Below are 21,150 nucleotides of genomic sequence, written 5' to 3' on the forward strand. Positions count from 1 at the left end.
CCCCCCCCCCAAAAGACATTCAAGACAACACAAAGAAATGGAAAGACATTTCATGCTCATGGGTTGGAAGAATAAATACTGTTAAAAAAAACTGGAGGTATTACAATTCCAGATTTCAAATTATATTATAAAGCAGTAGTAATTAAAGCAGTAGTAATTAAAACAGTATGAAACTGGCATAAAAACAGACACTTAGATTGATGGAGTAAAACAGAAAACCCAGAAAGAGACCCACAATTACATGGTCAATTAATCTTTGACAAAGCAGGAAAGGATATTCAATGGGAAAAAGACCATCTCTTCAACAAATGGTGTTGGGAAAACAGGACAGCCACATACGAAAGTATAAAACTGGACCACTGTCTTTCACCATACACAAAAACAAACTCAAAATGGATTATAGACCTAAATGTGAGACCTGAAACCATAAACATCCTTGAAGGGAACACAGGCAGTAATCTGATATATATATATATAAATAGACACACACACACACACACACACAAGAATATTTTTCCACTGTAAAAAAGAATGAAATCTTGCCATTTGCAAGGACATGGATAGAGGTAGAGAGCATTACACTAAGTGAAATAAGTCAGAGAAAGACAAATACCATATGATTTCACTCATATGTGGAATTTAAGAAACAAATGAACAAAGTAAAAAAGACAAACCAAGAAACAGACTCTTAATAATAGAGAAAAAAGTGATGGTTACCATAGGGGATGTTGGTGGGGGGATGGGTGAAATAGGGGATAGGGATTAAAGAGTAAAAAATTAATGGAGGTGATGAAAAAAATTATGGAGATGAAAAAAAATTAATGGAGAAAGCAAAAAAGAATTTACAAAAAAAGGAGATTCCATCTGTCTTAAGGGATTTACCTCAATAACAGGAGGAAAAACAAAAGTGTTAATATTCTTGAATTACAGTAAGTATCAGAATTAAACCATATCTTTATCTCACAGATGCAAATAAGTACGAGACTATAATAAGAGTTCTTAAAACATCAGTGTACAATCTCGAAAAAAACAGAATTGTCTGTGTGTCCCAGTTTAGGCAGAAGATACATTTCTGAAGAAATGAAGTCTGTTATAATAAAAATGTGTACATGTTTGAATGTTCAAATTTTCACAACAAAATGTAAATAGTTTTCAAATCAATGTATTAGAAGAGGGCAAGATAAATGAGTATTCCTTATGATTATATTATATATTAGAATTTGAGCAAATACAGAAGGAAAATATTTTTTATTCAGAAGTCACATTTGGTTGCATCAACAATTTATATCCAAAGGGAAAAAAGAGACAGTAAATATTTATACAGAAAATACCCTCAGTAATTTTTTTGAAACATCTTTGGAAAGAATTCAAGTTCACCCACTTAAAGGATACAATTCAATGATTTTTAGTACAGAGTTGCACAAACACTACCATAATCTAAGTGTAGAATATTTTCATTATCCCAACAAGAAACCCTGCACCAACAATTACTCCACTCTCCCTCACTCATCCCCACTCCCAAGTAAGCAATAATCTATTATCTACCTCTATAGATTTGCCTGTTCTGGAGATTTTACATAAATGGAAACATATAATATGTGCTCTTTTGTGGCTGGCTTTTTTCACTTAACATGCTTTCTAGGTTCACCCACGTGGTAGCATGTATCAGGACTTCATTTCTTTATATTGCTGAATGTAATTATTCATTGTATGGATGCACATTTTGTTTATCCATTCATCAACTGATGGACATTTGAGTTGTTTCCAGTCTCTGCTCTAGAAGTACTAACATGGACATATGTTTTCATTTCTCTTGGGTGTATTCCTAGGAATGGGACTTCTGGGTCATATGGTAAGTCTATGTTTAACATTTTGAGGAACTGCCAAACTTTTCCAAAGTGGTTGTACCATTTTACATCCCCACCAGCAATGAATGAGGTTTCCAATTATACCACATGCTTGTCTGCACTTGTTATTGGCTGTCTTTTTTATTATTATTACAGGTAGCCTGGCAGATAGGAAAATAGCATCTCACTTGGTTTTGATTTGCATTTCTTCATAATGACTTATGATGCTGAGCATCTTTTCAGGTGCTTAATGGTCATCTGCATATTTTCTCTGGAGAAAGGTCTCTTCAGAGCCTTTGCCTATTTTTTTAATTGGGATATTTGTCTTTTAATTGAGTTGTTAGAGTTCCTTACATATTCTGGATACAAGTCCCTTGTCCTATCTATAACTCGCAAATATTTTCTCCCATTGCATGGGCTATTTGCTTTCTTGATGATATCCTTTGCAGCACAAAGTGTTTGATTTTGACGTAGTTCAATTTATCTGTTTTTCTTTTGCTGTTGTGCCTTTGATGTTATTTATGTCTAAGAAGCCGCCGCCTAACCCAAAAGTTTAATAGTTTTAGCTCTTATATTTAGGTCTATGATCCATTTGCATTCATTCTTATGCATGGTGTGAAGTAGGAGTCCGACTTCATTTATTTGCGTGTGGATATTCAGCTGTCCCAGCACCATCTGTTGAAAAGACCATTCTTTGCCTATCTATTTACCCTTGTCAAAAGTCAGTTGATCCATAAGTGGAAAGGTTTATTTCTTGATGCTCATTGAACTATAGGTCTACTCTTATGCCATACCACGCTGTCTTGATAACTTTGTGGTAGTTTTGAGGTCAGGAAGTATGACTCTTCCAACTTTGTTCTTCCTTTTCAAGATTGTTTTGGCTGTTCCAGATTCCTTAGATTTAGTATCAGTTTGTCAATTTTGCAAAAAAAAAAAAAAAAAGCAAGCTTTGATTTTGAGAGGGATTGTATTGAAACTGGTAACTCAATTAAGTGAGTACCGCCATCTTAACAATACCAAGTTTTCTGATACATGAACATGAGATGTCCTGTCAGTAATATCTGAAGAACTACCTTTAAACTGCTTAAATTTGCCTCATCATGGAAATAAAAAAAACTATGCACGCTGCTGAGACCATAAAGAAAATAATGAATGATTATACTCTGGCCCACTATTTGAGTATAATCTCTTACCACGTAACAGGAGCTCCAGAACCATTCATACTCTTTGATTCTAATAATGATACCACTGGAGCTATAACCCAAAGAAATAACTCAAAAAAGAAAAGAAAAGAAAAATATGCTAGCTATTGCAGTACTTACTCTCATAGTGAAATACTGGGAAATAATAGAGAAACAACAATAATCAAATATCTCAACAATTTCCCAACAAGGAAATATCAAATTATTAACACAACAGAAATCTAAATAGCCTGTGTACCAGTTACTTAAAAAAAAGATATTAAAACAGATTTATAAATGAAATTGCATAAAGTCTCATGTGTATATTAAAGATCACAAAATAGGGACGCCTGGGTGGCTCAGTTGGTTAAGCAACTGCCTTCGGCTCAGGTCATGATCCTGGAGTCCCTGGATCGAGTCCCGCCATCGGGCTCCCTGCTCGGCAGGGAGTCTGCTTCTCCGTCTGACCCTCCCCCTTCTCATGTGCTCTCTCTCATTTTCTCTCTCTCAAATAAATAAATAAAATCTTAAAAAAAAAAAAATCACAAAATAATTTGAAAACAGCTTAGAATTTAAGTATCACTGGGTTATTTTTATGAAGTTGCTTAACATCTTAAACTATTACGTAGGTGTTTTAAAAGGAGAGGCCTCCCTTATCACCTGTAGCATGCAGGAGGGCATGCTGTGACAACCCACTCATTATTACCTGTGATTCAGCATTAATGCTGCTGACTAGCAGAATCCGTTTAGCAATACTGTTATCAAGGACACCTAACAATAGATCGTGCTTTTAACCCCTACCCTTAGGACTAGGGCTAATGTAGGCAAGGGAAAGCTCATCCTCTTATGCACATGTAGTGAGCTTAGGGATAAAAATCATTAACCTTCTACGTGCTTTTCAGCCCAACAGCCTGTAATGATAGAGTTGAAAGACCAGCATATGTACTTAACCTATTAGCAATCTGGGTTACTATCCTCTTCTCATTTCAGTGAACAGTTATTAATCTACATGATACAGATTTATCTTGCTGGAAAGTGGAGACAAATATATCCCCCCATCTCTCCTACACCAGCCTGAACCAATCTCTCGTTTTGTGTTCTTCTAAGAATAAATGGCAACTCTATTTTTTGGCGCCTGGAGTAATAAAGAGAACCCATGTAGGATGGAGGAAGGAAGACTACAATTAACAGAACTTCAGGGAATTATTTCTCTTCCTGCATCGCCTTTTTCCTGATCCTATAAATAACAACATGACATCATGCTGGCAAGGCCTGCTGTTCCAATACAAGAGGCAGGCTTGCTCTTCGACAGATGCAAAGAAACGCTGCTACCGAACAGCTCCCATGATCCTGTCCACACGCCCCAGAGACGAGCGCTCAGGCCCAGGCCCTCCGGGTGTGCAGCACTCCTGCGCTGGCCCCCGCTCTCCACCACCCCTGCGGGCCTCCTGTCTCTTTTCTCTAGCTGATACATTAATCACCAAGGGTATCAACCTCCACTTTTCTGTCCCTGTCACAATCATCACAGACCTCCCACTGATTCTGGGGAGCATCAGTGAAAAACGTCACTTCATCTTAATAAAAGTACAGAGAGAAAGCACTACAGTCCATTTTTTAAAAGGGGCCTCAGACAGCTGAAGTCACCGAAAACAACGGGCAGAAAGGTCCACAGACAGGACACACGCTGGCGTAGATGTGTGCAAGCCTTTCCCACAGAACTTCGTAGCCAGTCGAAGGAGAGGAACCCCGACCCTCTTGGAAGGAGATGGGACGGCAGACTGACGTGAATGTGGAGGGAAGGCCAACCATCAAACCTGTCCCAGCAGGCCTCTGTTCTGGGGAATGAAACCACATCCTATTGCAGGCCTTCTCAGAAGGAAGGGGAGGGAGGTCAAGTACAACACAGGGGAGCGGACTGCAATGACAAGGCTGCATTTCTCAGCACAAACAAGGTAGTTTCCAATAAGAGAGAGAGGAGATGCTCGGGGAACAGACACACATATGAAAGGTAGGGTTCACTGTAACTTCTTCAGCGTGGCCTCCAGGAGGCCTTGCACAAACTTCCTTTTGTCCTCATGAAGCAGTACTGTGATTGTAATGGTCTGAGAGGCAGTTACAGTCAAATGCCTCGCGGGCTGAGCAGTGGTGGGGGGCGGTGGTGAGGGGGCACGGGGTGGGGGGCACCGGGGCTCACGCCTGCCCATCTGGGCGCTCGCTGCCATAAGCATAGACTCCATTTCGATCCAACTGCTTTTTACCTCCTTTATTCAGTTCACTTCTTTAGAGTCGTACTTCTCTAGCCAGCACATCAGCACTTAAATACCTGGTTCTGTACCCTCCTTAGGAGGACAATCTCTTTATTCCAATTGTGAAGACAGTTATGCATCTCCTTTCTTCAGAACTGGTTTCAGAAATAGGCAGAGGTTCCACACAAGAGAAAGAGACAGTCCTTGATAATCAACTTTTTTTTTTTTTTTAAGATTTTATTTATTTGAGAGAGAGCGAGCGAGAGAGGGAACACAAGCAGGGGGAGTGGGAGAGGGAGAAGCAGGCTTCCCGCGGAGCAGGGAGCCCGATGCGGGGCTCGATCCCAGGACCCTGGGATCATGACCTGAGCTGAAGGCAGACACTCAATGACTGAGCCACCCAGGCACCCCGATATTAACTTTTTCTTAAGAAACGACATCACTCTCGTTGATCAGTGGATTTCTCATTGATCGATGGATTCATCTGTTCATTCAACAAACACACTGAGGGCCAGTCTTATGCAAGGCCATGACTATTGTTGCCCAAATCCAAACCCCAGGTTTTAAATGCCAGCACTCGGGATATTCAAAAGGTAGGAGTCCCAGATTAGAAGTTTCAAAACAAGAATTCTCAAAATGCTTAACAACCTCATTAGAATGTTTATCAACTTTCATTTATTCAGATATTAAAAATTAGTTTCAGTACTAAGTAGTCATGATATAGCATGTGTATATGAAAGTGTATACTTATCAAATACATATATATATTATAAACTAAGCAGATGGTTAAAACTAAAGGGGAGGGAAGTTGTGCAAATCTGTACTGTTTAAGGGAAAAAAAGAGGACTAGAGAGAAATAAAAACAAGTAATTAAAATGTAGACTTGTGTCAATACTTTTTAAATAACCAAGAAAAATACTCATTCATCACTTGTACGTTAATGGACTTATCACTACCATAGATTTACTGAAAAGTACAAAAATTCAAAAGTAGCGCTATAAATTGACATTTTAAAATTGAGATTACTATACAACATCTAGGACCAACTTCAGGGAAAAGTAAATATAGGTGCCCTATAGTACCTATAGCCCCTCTTGCTACATGCCACCCACTTTGCCAATCATGGGCTCAGTTTTACTGACCGCTTTCAACAGCAAAACAATTTTTTTCCCCTCCTAAAAGGGAAAAAAAAAAAAAGAAATTTGGTAACCCTACTTCCAGGCTTATATAAGAATAATAACAATAATACCCATCACACACTAGTTATATATCATTTATCCCATGCTAAGTACCGTAGGAACACACCTGTGCCTCCCAGCAGGATGACAAGTCACATGGGAGAAGTCAACAGAGACCGGACAGGTAGTGAGAACACAGGAGGGTGGAGAAGGCTGGAGGTGGGAGCATAGAGACATACAGTGGGGAGAAGCAAAGGCAGTAAAGAGAGAAGATTCTTTCTGCAGTCTGGCTGAGCTTCATGCTTCAGCAGCCCCAAAGAGCACAGGGGGCACCCCATCCTGACACACCCCACATACCACCAAAGGTGTGGAACTCCACTGCTAGGTCAAGTTAGGCTGTAACAGCAGGAAATCATGAAACCACAACAGCAAGGGTTATCAAAGGTCAGGACGGGGTGGTTGTGTCAAAGACCCCCTCCACACCCCAGACGGACTCCAAATTGTCCCAGAGCACATAAACAGTTGTTCATGAAATTAAAGCGAGAGCGGGCAAGTGCACAGGATTTGAAAATAACACATACAGAAAATGAAAACTAAGCAGCCCATATTGAGCTCGTCACCCTGCATGACAGCAAGCTTACACAAAAGCAGCTGTTCAAATTATTTTGTAGATTGACTCACTGAACAAACTTCGTGTCATATGACACATCTGCCAAAGTTAAAGCCCGCAGACCGTGTTCTCTAAGTGTTTGCTGATAAAAAGATCTCAGGGGTCCTATCTCTAGCCTAAATGCTTACTGAAAATTAAAAAAAAATTATCTGCAAGCACATGTGTCAGCAGAGCCCTGTGTTTTCAGAAACCAGGTCTGGGACTTCACAGGCCTTACCGAAAGTCTCCGACAAGAGCGGTGACAGCCTCTCTGGGATGTCCCCCCTCTGGAAACAAAGCCTTCTCCACCCCCAACCCCACCCCTGACAGCTTTCTCGGGGTCACCTGGGAAGACAAATGAAATGCTGCTGTCTGGGCACTGTGAGGACAATCCCAATAATATTCCAAGTTAGCCCCAAAACCTTTCATCTTCTGGGCCTGGGGGAAGGGCCGAACAGAAACCACCGGCACGGGACGCCTGGGTGGCTCAGTTGGTTAAGCGACTGCCTTCGGCTCAGGTCATGATCCTGGAGTCCCAGGATCGAGTCCCGCATTGGGCTCCCTGCTCAGCAGCGAGTCTGCTTCTCCCTCTGACCCTCCCCCCTCATGCTCTCTCTCTCTATCTCATTCTCTCTCTCAAATAAATAAATAAAATCTTTAAAAAAAAAAAAAAAAAAAGAAACCACCGGCACATTCCCTTGGGCCTGAGGCTACAGCTCACTAATTAGAAGCAGAAACAGATCTTTTTTTTTTTTTTTGAAAACCAAGCATCAGTTCGGCAAGCAAGCTGCTTCACGGTGAAGTGGTCCTAACATCTACCACCCACACTCAGATCACAACTCTCCCCCCTAGAAAGAGCCCGAATGCCTGCCAAGAATTATATAATGCCATTATGTACCGCCCCAAACTGTATTTAGAAGGGTCCTCTGACGGTTGTGGCTTCCTCATTTCTAGGAGCATCCCAACACAGTGAATAACCACTTACTTTTACATCCACTCAGTCCCTGACAGGAATGAACTGTGGCGCAAACTAAAACCATCACAAATTAAGTGTTGGGGGGGAGGGGTGAGAAGGCATCAGTTTAGCTAAAAGTTAAGCATTTTTGTTTTAAAATAAAAAAATTTACGAAAATAGCAAGCTTAACAAGAGATAAACCCTTACTTTTACATTTCTATTTAACAGCTTCAAAATCCAATTTAGAGCATTCGTTGATCTGGGGGGGTAAAGAGAGAGAATTCTAATAAATGCCCAATGCTAAGGTGCCTTACTGCACACAACTGTAACTTCTGGCTCTCACCCCGGGCAGCAAATCTGTTAACACTGAACCTAGTCTCATCATGTTCAGAGTTATTCAAAATGTATAATGCCTGCCCTTTAAGAAATGGACATTTAATGGGGCACCTGGGTGGCTCTGTTGGTTAAGCGGCCAACTCTTGGTTTCAACTCAGGTCATGATCTCGGGGTTATGAGTTCCAGCTCCTCATTGGGCTCATGCTCAGTGGGGAGTCTGCTTGAGATTCTCTCTGTCCCTTTCCCTCTGCCCCTCCCCCTGGCCCATGCTCTCTCTCTAAAAATAAATAAATCTCTTTTTTTAAAAAAAAAGAAAAGGACATTTAAGAAAGCACTGACCCTGTAACCCAACTTCCATGCAAAAATGGTCACTGAAGTGAGAAGGCTTAGTCAATTTAAAATGTCCTTATACAGTGTGATTTTGTCCTGCACAAACCCAAGGGAGCAGAGAAACTTTAGTAAACTGAACATCCTTCCCTACATGGAAGACCATAACCCTGAGCTTAAAAGGAAAGAATGCTAACAAAAAGACTGGGCTGCACAAGAAATTGATCGGAACTATGTTTCTAAGACAGCTAGGGGAAAAAAGGGAGAAACAGAACTGAAGGCTCACAGGCCTAACTGCAAAGAAAAACAGTTTCAAAATAATGAGAAAAAAACCAATTCAGACATAGGTGCAAATAATTCAGATCCTGGTGAGCTTTCTGTACTATGTTTCAATTATAAATCATCAGCAGAGTCTCTAAAATACAACTTCCATATATAAAGGTGAGGAGTCCTCGGATTTAAGGAGGCACTTCACGAGGGAAAGGAATTATTTGGGAAGTAATATACACTCTGTTGCCAACAAAAAAAAATTAATGAATAAATCATCCTTGTGCTCGCAAAAGCATTTCCAGGCAAAAATCTTCAAATGCACTCATGGCGTTTCTTGGGGGCTGACTTCTAGAATCAACTGTGCTGCAGAGCACCCGGTTACCTGGAGGACAGGGGTTGTAGAAAGTTTGCAATGATTCTCTGCAAGCTGCTGGTGCACCTGGCATAACAGATCCCTTTTTCTATAAAACGCAGATGACATTTTGTATCTATGTCCCAGGGTTCCTCTGGGGATTAAATGGGATATCGTGAATAAAGCGCCTGGCACAGGACTGGCCCAAAGGAAGCCCATGAAAAAGCCACAAAAGCTATAATGTTTCAAAGCTGATGGGGCCCTTGTTATTTCACACAGTAACTTAATCATAAATCAATTGTTAACCAAGATGAAAATTTAGACACAGATTATTAGTAACTCCAGAAAAGGAAAAGGATCGTATTTTGTGTTCTTAAACGAAGACATGTGCTCATGCTCCAAGTACGCCAATCTTGTCTAATTACCCGGGAGAGAGCTCACCGCCCCCTTCCTCGCCCACATCTCCCAAACAGAAGGTTACTGACTAACATCCTGGGTTCCTGGAAGAGGCTTTTGTAGCAACAGTGCAGCGAAAAGCACAAGAACCAAAGGTTCCTTGGCCCAGTGACATTTGGGTTCATTTTGATAGGAGTACCCGGAGTGAGAATTACAGATCTGACCCACAGAAGGCTTTATTTAAAAACATGCGGAAGGCACAGTACCTCTAATCGTTGTATGCGTCCCTTGAAAAACATGAAGAGGGAAGAATTTGGGTAAGCAGCTTCTTTTTTGAGAAGAATTTCCTTCGCTTCGTCCAGGCCTGCTTTGTTATCACTGCCGTCCAAGGCAAAAAACGGACGGACTACAGTATGATACCAGAGCAGAGCCAATCTAAAGAAGAGGGAAAGAAACGTTGAGCAAGACTTTTCTTATAGTGGTTCTACTTTTTAAAAACTCAGTAGGTGCTCTTCCAGAACACTCTCTTTCCAAAAAGCTTACTATGCAGTCTTTGAAGAAGTAAATTCAGAGTATCTTTCTTCATATTATCAATATTTGGGAAAACTTGACACTTTGGCACAGCATATAAATCAGCACACTCCCATCAGGTGACAGGAGAACAATATGATAAAAGCATGTAGCTTTTCTGAAACTTCCAGATGGCTCTTGAAAGTATGGACTGATGTAAATCTCTGAATTCTGAACTTCACTCATCAATGCACCAATCAGAAACAGTAACTGTTTACCATGAATTTACTGTCCCCTGATAATAAAAGCATTACTTTTCTGCAAAAGGAAAATGCTGTTTTCTCTTGTGTTCACAAAGTTAGAGTGTAAGTTTCAGAATTCAAATTTAAATATGGGAACCACAGACACAAATTATACTAAAATGGGTTAAAATAAGTCAGAGAACCAGAAAAAAGGCTCTTTCTCTGGCCTTTGAGGATGCTCAATTTGAAAAACAAATAATTACTTAAAATTCCCTTACTTCAAACTCATCCTTTCAAGAAAAATACCATGTTAAATAAACTCGATAACTAAAATAGATTCATTAGGATCTGCTTTAATGAATAGGCAAAAATGTTTCACCAACACATCAAATATTATTACATAAATGCACGCTTCTAGCATGTTTATAAAATTGGTTCTCTTCTGGAGATCACACTAATTTGCATTACCAATTCATTTCTTTCCAGAAAATACTAAGATATAAATAGACAAATTATCACATGTTACAAAACTGTTAAATCAAATTAAAATACCACTGTTTATGTAATTTAATGACTTTGGGGGGGCACAGATATTTTTAAAATGAAAATTTAATGATCTTTTTAATAGCTACCAACGGATTAAGAGTGAAGATCCAAATTCCTCAATCTTGATAGGAGTAGAAACAGAGCTTACTAAAGTTCTTTGTGATATCAACATTTTCTGGAAAAACTGATAAGTAGTGTAATGTCAAAGGACATCTAGTGTCTGGTAAAATTACTCAAATTGCAAATGGTAGATATTTACCAGACTGAAAAAAAAAAAAAATCACACTGTTTTTAACTGATGGAGGAGACGGTGAATCCTTGCTCTGGAGAGTTATACCAGCTTCTCCACACTCCTATTTAAATAACTGTCATTTCAGTTTACTCTAACATGACTCAATTTAGATTAACATGACTCAATTTAGTTGACCAGCACAAAATATCCAAGTCACATATGAGAGACCAATGAACCAACCAGGATCAAAGAAAATTATGCAGTATCAAGATTCTCTGTAAGAATAAAAATTTTAAAATCACCAAAAAGGCTTATCGAACTCCTATTCCTTAAAAAATTCAAAAATCAGGATCATGAATCTCAGTGACTGTGGTCAAGGTCACAAAAACTGCTTATAAAATCATTTGAGGTTGAAAAAGGTGATCATTTTACCTGTTTAAAATAATACAGGACTCATGAGAGTCAGGAACAACGTCCTGCTAACGTCAGCTCCAAAGTCAGCTTATAAATACCACCAAAAATGCAGTTCTCGGGGTTGCATTAAAAGACATAATGCATGGCATCACGTCAACCAACGAAGCTATTTACCTGAAGTTTCCTTTAAAGGCTCTGATTGTTGTTTACTTACTTTCAACACTATATTATCTACCAAAGCATTGCAATACAGCTACTCACGTAGCTAAAGGGGCCTTCATGTCCTTACTTTCGCTTGCATACATCAGTGAAGAAAGCCCTTGCAGGCGGTCTCCAGGAAAACCCAGCAGGTTGATGATTTTGAGCAGGTTGGGGGGCACCATGGATATGCAAAGGTGAAAAAGGCCATATCCAAAGCTAACAGCACCTTTCAGTCTGTTTAGAGACTCCTCAGACACCCCTTCAGCCACAATGTGATTATCATTTGCAGCGTCAGAAGTCAAAGCCTCTTCAGTTAGCTTCTTCTGATACAGCTCCTGAAGGGCACTGATGTCCAGATAGCATTTATTGTAAATCTTCCAGGCTTTCCTAAGGATCCACCCACCTTTTATATAGGCTACAGAGAAGGGGAGAAAGCATGAGAAAAATAAGCATTCAAAATAATTTTCTGTGTTGGTAAGGGATATTGAAGAATGACCTGAAATTCAAGCAAAAATTAAAAAAAAAAACAGACACACAATAAAAATGACCATCTCCCATTGCACCTTGTTTTCTCCAGAGGGCTTAAATTCCTTATTTGTTTCCCTTTACTACACTGGATGACCACTCGGCAAGAACCACATATCTTTTTTTGTTCACTGTTCTATCAAGCCCCTCATACACGAGCTGCGACGCAGATGATATACACCACAAGACTAAATGCGTGACTACCAGCCTGCAAGCATCACGTGAACCCGATTTCTGTTCACGTGCTCCGTGAAACATGAACCTCCACCGTGTTTTTCTGAACTACCATGGCAACTTCACTGATAAACCTCTTTTAGAACTCTTACATTTGTCTACCCCGTGTTTCGTTCCTCCGAAAGAGCAAGTTTTAAGTCTAATTCACTGCTAAAAGTACACCCCAGCATCAAGCATGGCAACTTGCCAAAAAATAAAACAAGCAAACAAAAAGGATGAATTTATACTTATTGAGTGAACAAATGGGCAGTTTATTAAGGTGTAAGTCATCGGTGTTAAATGCAGAAATGCAAACAATCCCCCATTCATCTGTATCTAATGCCTACTGTGTGGCTTCAGCGCACCTTACTTAGGATGGCGTTATTTGGTCTATGAGGATGACACTCATCCCCTGTCCCAGCCTACATCTAGACAGATCCAGTGAAGGAAGGTGGCAAAAAGAAGCTACTTCACACCAGAGGTGAGAAGCTGTTATTTATAAAGCTGCTTCCATGATTTCCCGTCAGACCAATTTTTAACACAGCCCTCACAGTCTCTGAAAGAGATTTCACAGATACGACATGGGATTGACCCACCAGTTCCAGGCTCCACTGGCCCCTCTCACACAAGCCCACAGGTCCTGCCTCACCCTCTCCTCCTGTGAACACTTACACCTTCTGATGGAGAAGGGAAGGGGCAGCTGATTTATCTGTGCTCATCTGAGTGTATCATCACCATACTTTTGAGAAAAGGTCTTCTATAGGGAATTTTCTGCAGAAAAGAGCTTATACACTCAGCACTGTTACCAATATGGGACCAGTCATCTGAGCCCAGTGCACCAATGGAAAACAAAACGAGCTGTCCCGGGTTTCCAGGCCCTTTAGACAGCAGAAAAAGAAGTCTGTAAAAAGTTATTTTTAAATTACAGAAAATACATAACATAAAATCTGATTTATAAAAGTCTAATCCCTAAGAGTGATCTAAGAACACACGGTATATACAGAGAAGACCTACCAGAGCGGGCCTACTGCTAGCCTTTGAAAGTCCTGCTTACAAGACTGGCCCTTGGCTGGGGTCTGTGAACTTGGACTTGGGAGGGTTCCCAGCATTCTCAGAACTGATAAGAGTGGCTCACTGCACCTACCACCCTGCTTGTAGCAGTAGTATGTTTTATGTTGAACACCTGCTTTCCTCCTGGGGCCTGGAATTTGGGTATGTGCAAGACAAGGGTATATCTACGCATGGTCAGCCCCCAACAAAAAGTCTGGGTGCTGCGTCTCTAACAAGCTTCTCGATTGAGAACAAAACTCACTGCCCAGAGAATTAAGCATGTCCTATGCAACTCCACTGGGAGAAAATTTTGGGTCGCTTGTGCCTGAGTTTCCCTGGATGTCATCCCATGCATCATTTCCCTTTGGTTGTTTTGCTTTGTATCTTTTGCTGTAACAAATCACAGCCACGAGCATGATTATATATGGAGTCCTCCTGGAAAATCACTGCACCTGAGGGTCTTAAGGATCCTCAATCCATGGAATCAAGCTAAAATTTAATCAAGCTAATATTTTACTTAACTGTATCAATTTCTTGACAAATGATAACCATATCTCCTATGGGATCACAATTCAAAACACAACCATCCCACAAGTTCCAAGTTCTAGATTGTTAATGTCCTGTAGACTAAGTTCACTGAAAAGAATACTTACTGTAAGAGAGGATGAACAAAAAAAGCTTAATTTAAGGGAACTATTTTTATAACTGTATAGTTATAAAAGTAATACACATTTGAATACACATTTAGTTCAATTTAACAAAAAAAAAAATTTTTTTTTTTTTTGAGAGAGAGAGAGAGAGAGCGTGAGCAGGGGGAGGGGCAAAGGGAGAGAGAGAATCCATGCCCAGTACAAAGCCCAGTGCAGGGCTTGATCTCACGTCCCTGAGATCATGACTTGAGTCAAAATCAAGAGTCAGAGGCTTAACCAACTGAGCCACCCAGGCGCTCCAATTTAACAAAAATACTTACTGAGCAAATATTACATTTCAGGCACAGTTCTAGGAGAATCAAAGGGAAGTAAGATACAGATCCCGGCTGTAAGAGGCACAATGACTCTTCCCTTCTAAATGGAAGTACTGCGGGAAAACGAAAGGTTGGAGAAAATCCTGAAACCTGTATGCTACCAAAGCACTCAGGTTGATTCAGTATGCCCACAAACTGGAAGCTCAGTTATGATCCAAAAAGCCCAATGTTGAATAGTAAAACAGAAAAAGAGAAAAGGAACACAAAACCAACTGGGATCTAATAAAGAGGAAAACACTGGCTACAGATTTAAAAAATGAAAAAAAGAAAACTCGCAAAACTCTAAAAATGTTAATTAGCTATTATGTTCCTATCATGTGCCTAGCACTGTGCTTGGCAACTGAGGGATACAAAAGGACCAGAAGACATAATCTCAGCCCTTCAAATGCCCACAATAAAACTGAAAAATAAATGAAAAAAATAAGTGCATAAGACTGTATATATCTTATGTGTTTGTTTATGTGCCCCACTGGGGTCCTATGGAGAAAAATGAAAACAAATCATGTAGGGATGATGGGTGAGTTTTTCATTTCCTTTTTGTCACTAAATTTTTCTATGTAATGAATATGTAAATGAATTAGTGCAGAATAAGTATTGCAGGATTTCAGTAGAAAACTTTACTCCCTCCTCCCCGCCAGGCCTAACTGGAAATCTTAAGGAAAAAGTTTAATTCCATTTTCTCCTGCATTTCCAGGCTGCTGAGGCTTCATTCAGGAAGCAGAGCTTCCATCTAGGCAGAGGCAACATTCCAGGAGCAAGGAACACGAGTGTGAGTATGAAGGAACAGGTGAGCAAGCTGTTCAGAGCCAGAGTCCAAAAGGGGACACAGAGGCCAAAGGGGACACAGGGATGGCATGCTCGGGTTATGGGGGCCCCCTGATGTCCAACTAAGGACATGCACAGAAGCAGCAGGCCACTTCTAAGATTGGGGGTGAGGAGACCTGCAGTGTTAGTAATCCAGATCTCAGGTGAAGAGTCATAGCAGAGAATGGTAAGAATAGAAGCAAATGTCAAAATCCATCAGTGCCAACTGCACAGACTCCATCAACAAAAAATGACAATGGTAAAAACCCTATTTTTATAAAATAAAAATGTAATTCCACATGTCTTTCTTTTCTTGCCTAAGAGAGGAGTTTAGGTGCCAATGTTTAAAAGCATATGTTAAAATCTGTCGTAACAAGTTTTAACACCTTTAATTTGAGCCGGGTAAGGAGAACCCAAAGTTTCGACTAAGTCGAAGACTGTAATTTGTGCAAGACAAAGTTAGCACGCATGTAGGAAACGATTTTGTTTTTGCTACTTTCTAAGCTCAGAGAAACAGCTTCCCCAGGACTCTCACCCTACTTCCCTGTCCCAAATGCTATGACCAAAACATCTGAGCACAGCCGCACCCTGCCTACGGAGCAAAGGCTGAGTGAGGATCCGGCAGAGCTGGACGCGTGCCCCACGGCATAAGCGCCGCAGCTCCTGCAGGGGGGACCCTCCGCCGGCTTGAAGCTACAGCAATGCAGCTAATGAGCACACATTTTCCCAAAAGGTAGAGAAACAGTATTCAAGAGCCTCACATCCTGCACAGCCTTCCATATGGCTCCTCTGAAAGGTCAAATATAAATCAGGCAGCCACTGTTCTCTATGCTTTTGGAGACAGCAGAAAACCACAGACCATTTGCCCTCCCTTTTTAGGGCCAGCCTCAGTCAGCTGGGAGATGTAGGGGAGAGAGGAAACTTTGTCCCCATTAAGGGAAGTGTGGCATGGGGGCTGGGGGCAGGGAGTGGGAGTCCTTCCCAGGAAGGGGCAAGAACTGTCTAGAAAGTGAAAATACCAAGTCATACTAATTGATGTTGCAATAAATCTTAGAGACTTTTCAGCAGGGTATTGTATCTGGTGGGATCTTCTACCATAGCATTCTGTCTGTTCACTTGTCCTAGATGAGGCTGGTTAACCCCATAATGAGAAACTAGTTCAGGCTTACCTTTTTTATAACCCACATAAGACTTCAGGAGAAAAATGGGTTTCTTTTCACTTCTAAAAGACTTCTGAAAGACTCAACTTTTCCAATCTCAACTATTCTTGGGGCTCAGTGTTGAGCCACTTTTTCCTGAATGGCACCACCCCTCCTTCATCCCTTCAATTCACATATTATACACCCACCATGTGCTAGGGAACAGGGCAGCAGGTGCCAAGGACATAGAGGGGAAAATGGACGTCCGGTTCTTTATCACCCTGCTCAGGATCGTCCTTCATCTTCCCTCTGCAGTTTCCCAACTGCTCACTCCCTGTGCACCCAATCTGTGACTAACTTACACGTCTAGTGGGTGAAGTATGACCCTGAATTAGAATTGATGCACTCCTGCTTCTCCTCTACTAAACCTGCAGTCCCCTCAGGGCAAGAGCTACATCCCACTCACCTCTGAGCCCTGGCGCCTATCACCCCACAGTGTGGGATGCAAAGTAGGAGCTCAGTAAGTGTGGGCGGAAAAGACAGCAGGTGGACACTGTTGCTGCCCTCAAGGAGATTACAGTCAAATACCGTGGGCAGACATGTGCATAAACATTTGTATTGCTGTGTGATGAATGCTCTGACGAGGCACAGAATACATGGAGAACAGCAAAGGGCAGACGATGAAGTGAGGAAGGAATGCATGAAGGAAGCTGGCCTGGGAGGCACCTGGATAGGCAAGAGAAAAAGAAAGAGGCTGAGGGCCCTTCCCAACTGAGAGGGTAGCACACACAAGGGCAGGAGGCAAGCACAGGGCATTTAGGGAAGGGCTAGGAGCTCGGCTTAGCCGGCTGCGGGGCTGGGAAGGCAGGCAGGTTCACACAGGCCACCTGAGGAAGGAATTCAAACTTCCCCTTGTAGGAGACGTACAACAGCTGAGTGTTTAAAGCACAGGTCTAACGAGCCTGAGGAAGATGGCTCCAACGGAACACAGAGAACGCGGCCTGGAGAAGCAGGTGCATCGATGGCAGCCTGTGGCACGATGATGCCAGGGGCGAGCGCCGGGGGTCGGCCGGAGAGCGAGCGAGCACCGCAGGGCGGCCCGGCCTCTCGGAGGGCGCGGGCCCACGGACCCAGGCTGAGGCGACGGGAGAACGGAGAGGACACTGGGAATTCCGGTATGAAACAAGAAACCCATGGCTCCGGCCAGGGTTCTGTCGTCACTAACAAGCTGTGTCAACTGTCCAACCTGATCCAACACGCAGCCTCAGCTGCCTCACCTGTGAAAGCCAGCAAGCAAACTCATCTGAGGAACACGTATCGAGCCTACGTCATGCCACGAACACACAGGTGAGCACAACGTAGGGCCTATCCTCAAGGCTAAAAGGCCGGAAAGGAAACAAATGAGGTGGGCAAGCGCCATAAAATAGGTTTTAAAAAGAGCTTTTTGTTATGAAAGTAATGAATATCTGTTCATTGGGGAAAAAAGCAAACAAGCAGCCCTGGACAACAGAGTAAATTAAAAAGATATTTATAAAGTAGTATATAAAATGAAGAGTGATGATGGGATAATTCATTACAAAGAAGTTCAAATGAGAGAAAGCACAGGAGTTCTTTTACAAGTATGAAGTGTTTACAAATTCACAGACTCATCCCTACCTGGAGCTCAGGTGAGTGTGTGTGCCCCCACCCACTTCGGCACCACCCACTCAGGGTGGGGGAGGGACACCTGTAACAAACATCTACAAGAAGGCAGCTTTTCCCCAAGAAAATTAACCATCAAGAAAGTTTTCTAAGGGGGACGCCTGGGTGGCTCAGTTGGTGGTCATGATCTAGGGGTCCTGGGAGCGATCCCCCCCCCCGAAGTTGAGCTCCTTGCTCAGTGGGGACCCTGCTTCTCCCTCTCCCTCTGCCCCTCCCCCTGCTTGTGCTCACTGGCTCTCTCTCTCTGTCAAATAAATAAATAAAATCTTAAAAAAAAAAAAAAAAAAGTCGTTTTCTAAGAAATTTATTCCGGGGGCACCTGGGTGGCTCAGTCATTTAAGTGTCTGCCTTTGGCTCAGGTCATGGTCTCGGGGTTCTGGGACTGAGCCTGCTTCTCCTTCTCCCTCTGCCCCTCAGCTCATGCTCTCTTAAATGAATAAATTAAAAAAAAGAAAAAGAAAAAGAAATGGATTCCCACAAAGTAAGTTTTTTAGAGTTTAAAAACTTCTAAAAGGCTAATGAAGAGCCTTTTTGGTTATGTTTGTTTGAAACAAATAAGGAGATATTCATAAAGCAAATGACCACTGTGTACATTTATGTCTGTCAGAATTTCATTTCAATATCAGTATCTGTTCAGTAAATTATATGGCTTCAGGAAAAACCAAGAGCACTGTTCAAAATCCATGATAAACAGGATTAAGTAATTGATTAATATCAACCTATTAGGAGAATGGGAAAAGGCTAGGCGGCAATTTATGAAAGAAATACAGTTTATTGGGGCGCCTGGGTGGCTCAGTCAGTTAAGTGGCTGCCTTCGGCTCAGGTCATGATCCCAGGGTCCTGGGATCGAGCCCCACATCAGGCTCCCTGCTCACCGGGAAGCCTGCTTCTCCCTCTCCCACTCCCCCTGCTTGTGTTCCCTCTCTCGCTGTGTCTCTCTCTGTCAAATAAAATCTTTAAAAAAAAAAAAAGAAATACAGTTTATTAACAAAATATAAAAATAGGTTGACCTCACTAATAACAACAACAAAAAAGGCAAAGCAAAGAACATTGGTTCTTTAACCAAAGGGAATTGGTTAAATAAATCATGGCATATTCATATGAAAAACTACTGTTACTATTTAGTATTTTGAAACTGAGTAACAGAGAAAATATGTAAAATACAATCTAAGAGGGAAAAGTTGGATACAAAGCACTATAGATTCCATTTTGTAAAAGAGATATGGAGAAACATAGAACATTAGACATTAGCATTAAAGAGTAATTTCTCCAAGTGGTAAGATAAGACATGACTTGCTTTCTTTTCCACCCTTCTCTATTTTCCAAGTTTTCTATAACAATGTTCAGTAATTCTTTTTTTTTTTTTTTTAAGATTTTATTTATTTATTTGAGACAGAGAGAATGAGAGACAGAGAGCATGAGAGGGAGGAGGGTCAGAGGGAGAAGCAGACTCCCTGCCGAGCAGGGAGCCCGATGCGGGACTCGATCCCGGGACTCCAGGATCATGACCTGAGCCGAAGGCAGTCGCTTAACCAGCTGAGCCACCCAGGCGCCCAATGTTCAGTAATTCTTAACCAGAATAATAACTTTAGAAATAAACAGCACAAACTGATGACTCTAAGTTTCATGAGGGCAGGGAGCATAGCTTGTATTGCTCACGTAACACAGAGCTTAGCACATCATACATGCTAATTATTTGTCAAATAGACCCACGAATGAGCAAATGAAGGATATACTAACTTTTACAATTTTTATATACTTTGACTTATAGAAGAGTTGTAAGATTAACACAAAGAATTCCCAGATGCCCTTTACCCTGATCCCCAAACTTTAAACTACATTGGACTTATCCTTCTCTCTAGACAGAGATTTTCTCCTAATAGCTAAAATTAGCTCCTCTAAAGTCCTTCTTGAGTGTCAGAAAAAAAGGAATACAAGAAACACAGAAAATGCCAGAGTTCCTATCTTGACCCAAGAAGTCTGACAGCTCTGCCACTTTTAATACATACGTGAATGCAGAACTTCAAGTGGGAAACTTCACAGATATTTCACACCAGCTATGAGCCCTCAACCATGTAAGTATTAGGCAAGTCCCAAGAGGAGGATTAGAGAGAAAAACAGAACAGCGGACCCAAAGCAAAAGGCCAACATATTTTAAAAGAAGGATAAATTCTAGTAAGTCCAAATCTTGGAGGTCAAAATAAAAGTTAAGTTGCATGTCTGACTTGAGCCAAACAGAAACAAAGCATCCTCAAGGATGAGGTGGAGGGAGGGAGGCAGGAAGAGACAGTAGGAAGAGAAGGGAGAGAAAAACCAGTGACTGGCGGGCTAGAAAGCGTAGTGTACGCTGTAACTCAGCAGCAACAGACCCTGCTTCGTTTAAGGTTTGGAAGGAAATGCTTTTGTGGTTGTGAGTTTTAGTTGATTTCCTTTCGGAATTTTCATTTTTTCCAAGTAAATCCTATCTGCCAAAGCAGCAAATTTTTCCTGGCAGTATCAGACCGATACCCACATAAGCTAAAGAACTGGTGTCTGTGTTAGACACAGTCTTCCAGAAGCTGTTAAAGACTCGATTTGAGTCTATAGCTCGCAAGATATCAAAGCTACAGAATCCTGGAAAACAACAGTCTTGGACAAACTAAGAAATCAGTTGATAGCCCTTACTCAAGGTTGTTCAAATATAGGTCATTCAAGTATTTTAGGAAATATTTGGTACCCATTCAGGCCCTCAATAAAAATTTCCTGAAAAATTTAACTTAAACCAGTTATATTTCACTTTAAAGGTTATTCACAACTTGATTCTCACAAAGGA

At 41.3% G+C, this 21,150-nt stretch overlaps 1 protein-coding gene across 2 annotated transcripts in view; it reads right to left on the reverse strand.

Moving 5' to 3' along the window:
* The window catches only part of TTC39C (tetratricopeptide repeat domain 39C), an 89,566-nt gene that overhangs the window by 32,315 nt on the left and 36,101 nt on the right, over positions 1–21,150 (reverse strand). The window contains exons 5-6 of one of the 2 annotated variants that reach the window (XM_006740738.3): positions 11,943–12,297; positions 10,004–10,172 (exon numbers count right to left, since the gene is read on the reverse strand). In XM_006740738.3, coding sequence (XP_006740801.1) covers positions 10,004–10,172; positions 11,943–12,297 — 524 coding nt within the window. Of the gene's footprint in view, positions 1–10,003; positions 10,173–11,942; positions 12,298–21,150 lie in introns of those variants that run through there. The other variant, XM_081801475.1, reaches the window with a different exon arrangement.

Source organism: Leptonychotes weddellii, chromosome 13 (genome assembly GCF_054177405.1).
Source record: "Leptonychotes weddellii isolate Sample4059 chromosome 13, ASM5417740v2, whole genome shotgun sequence".
NCBI classification, from domain to species: Eukaryota; Metazoa; Chordata; class Mammalia; order Carnivora; family Phocidae; genus Leptonychotes; species Leptonychotes weddellii.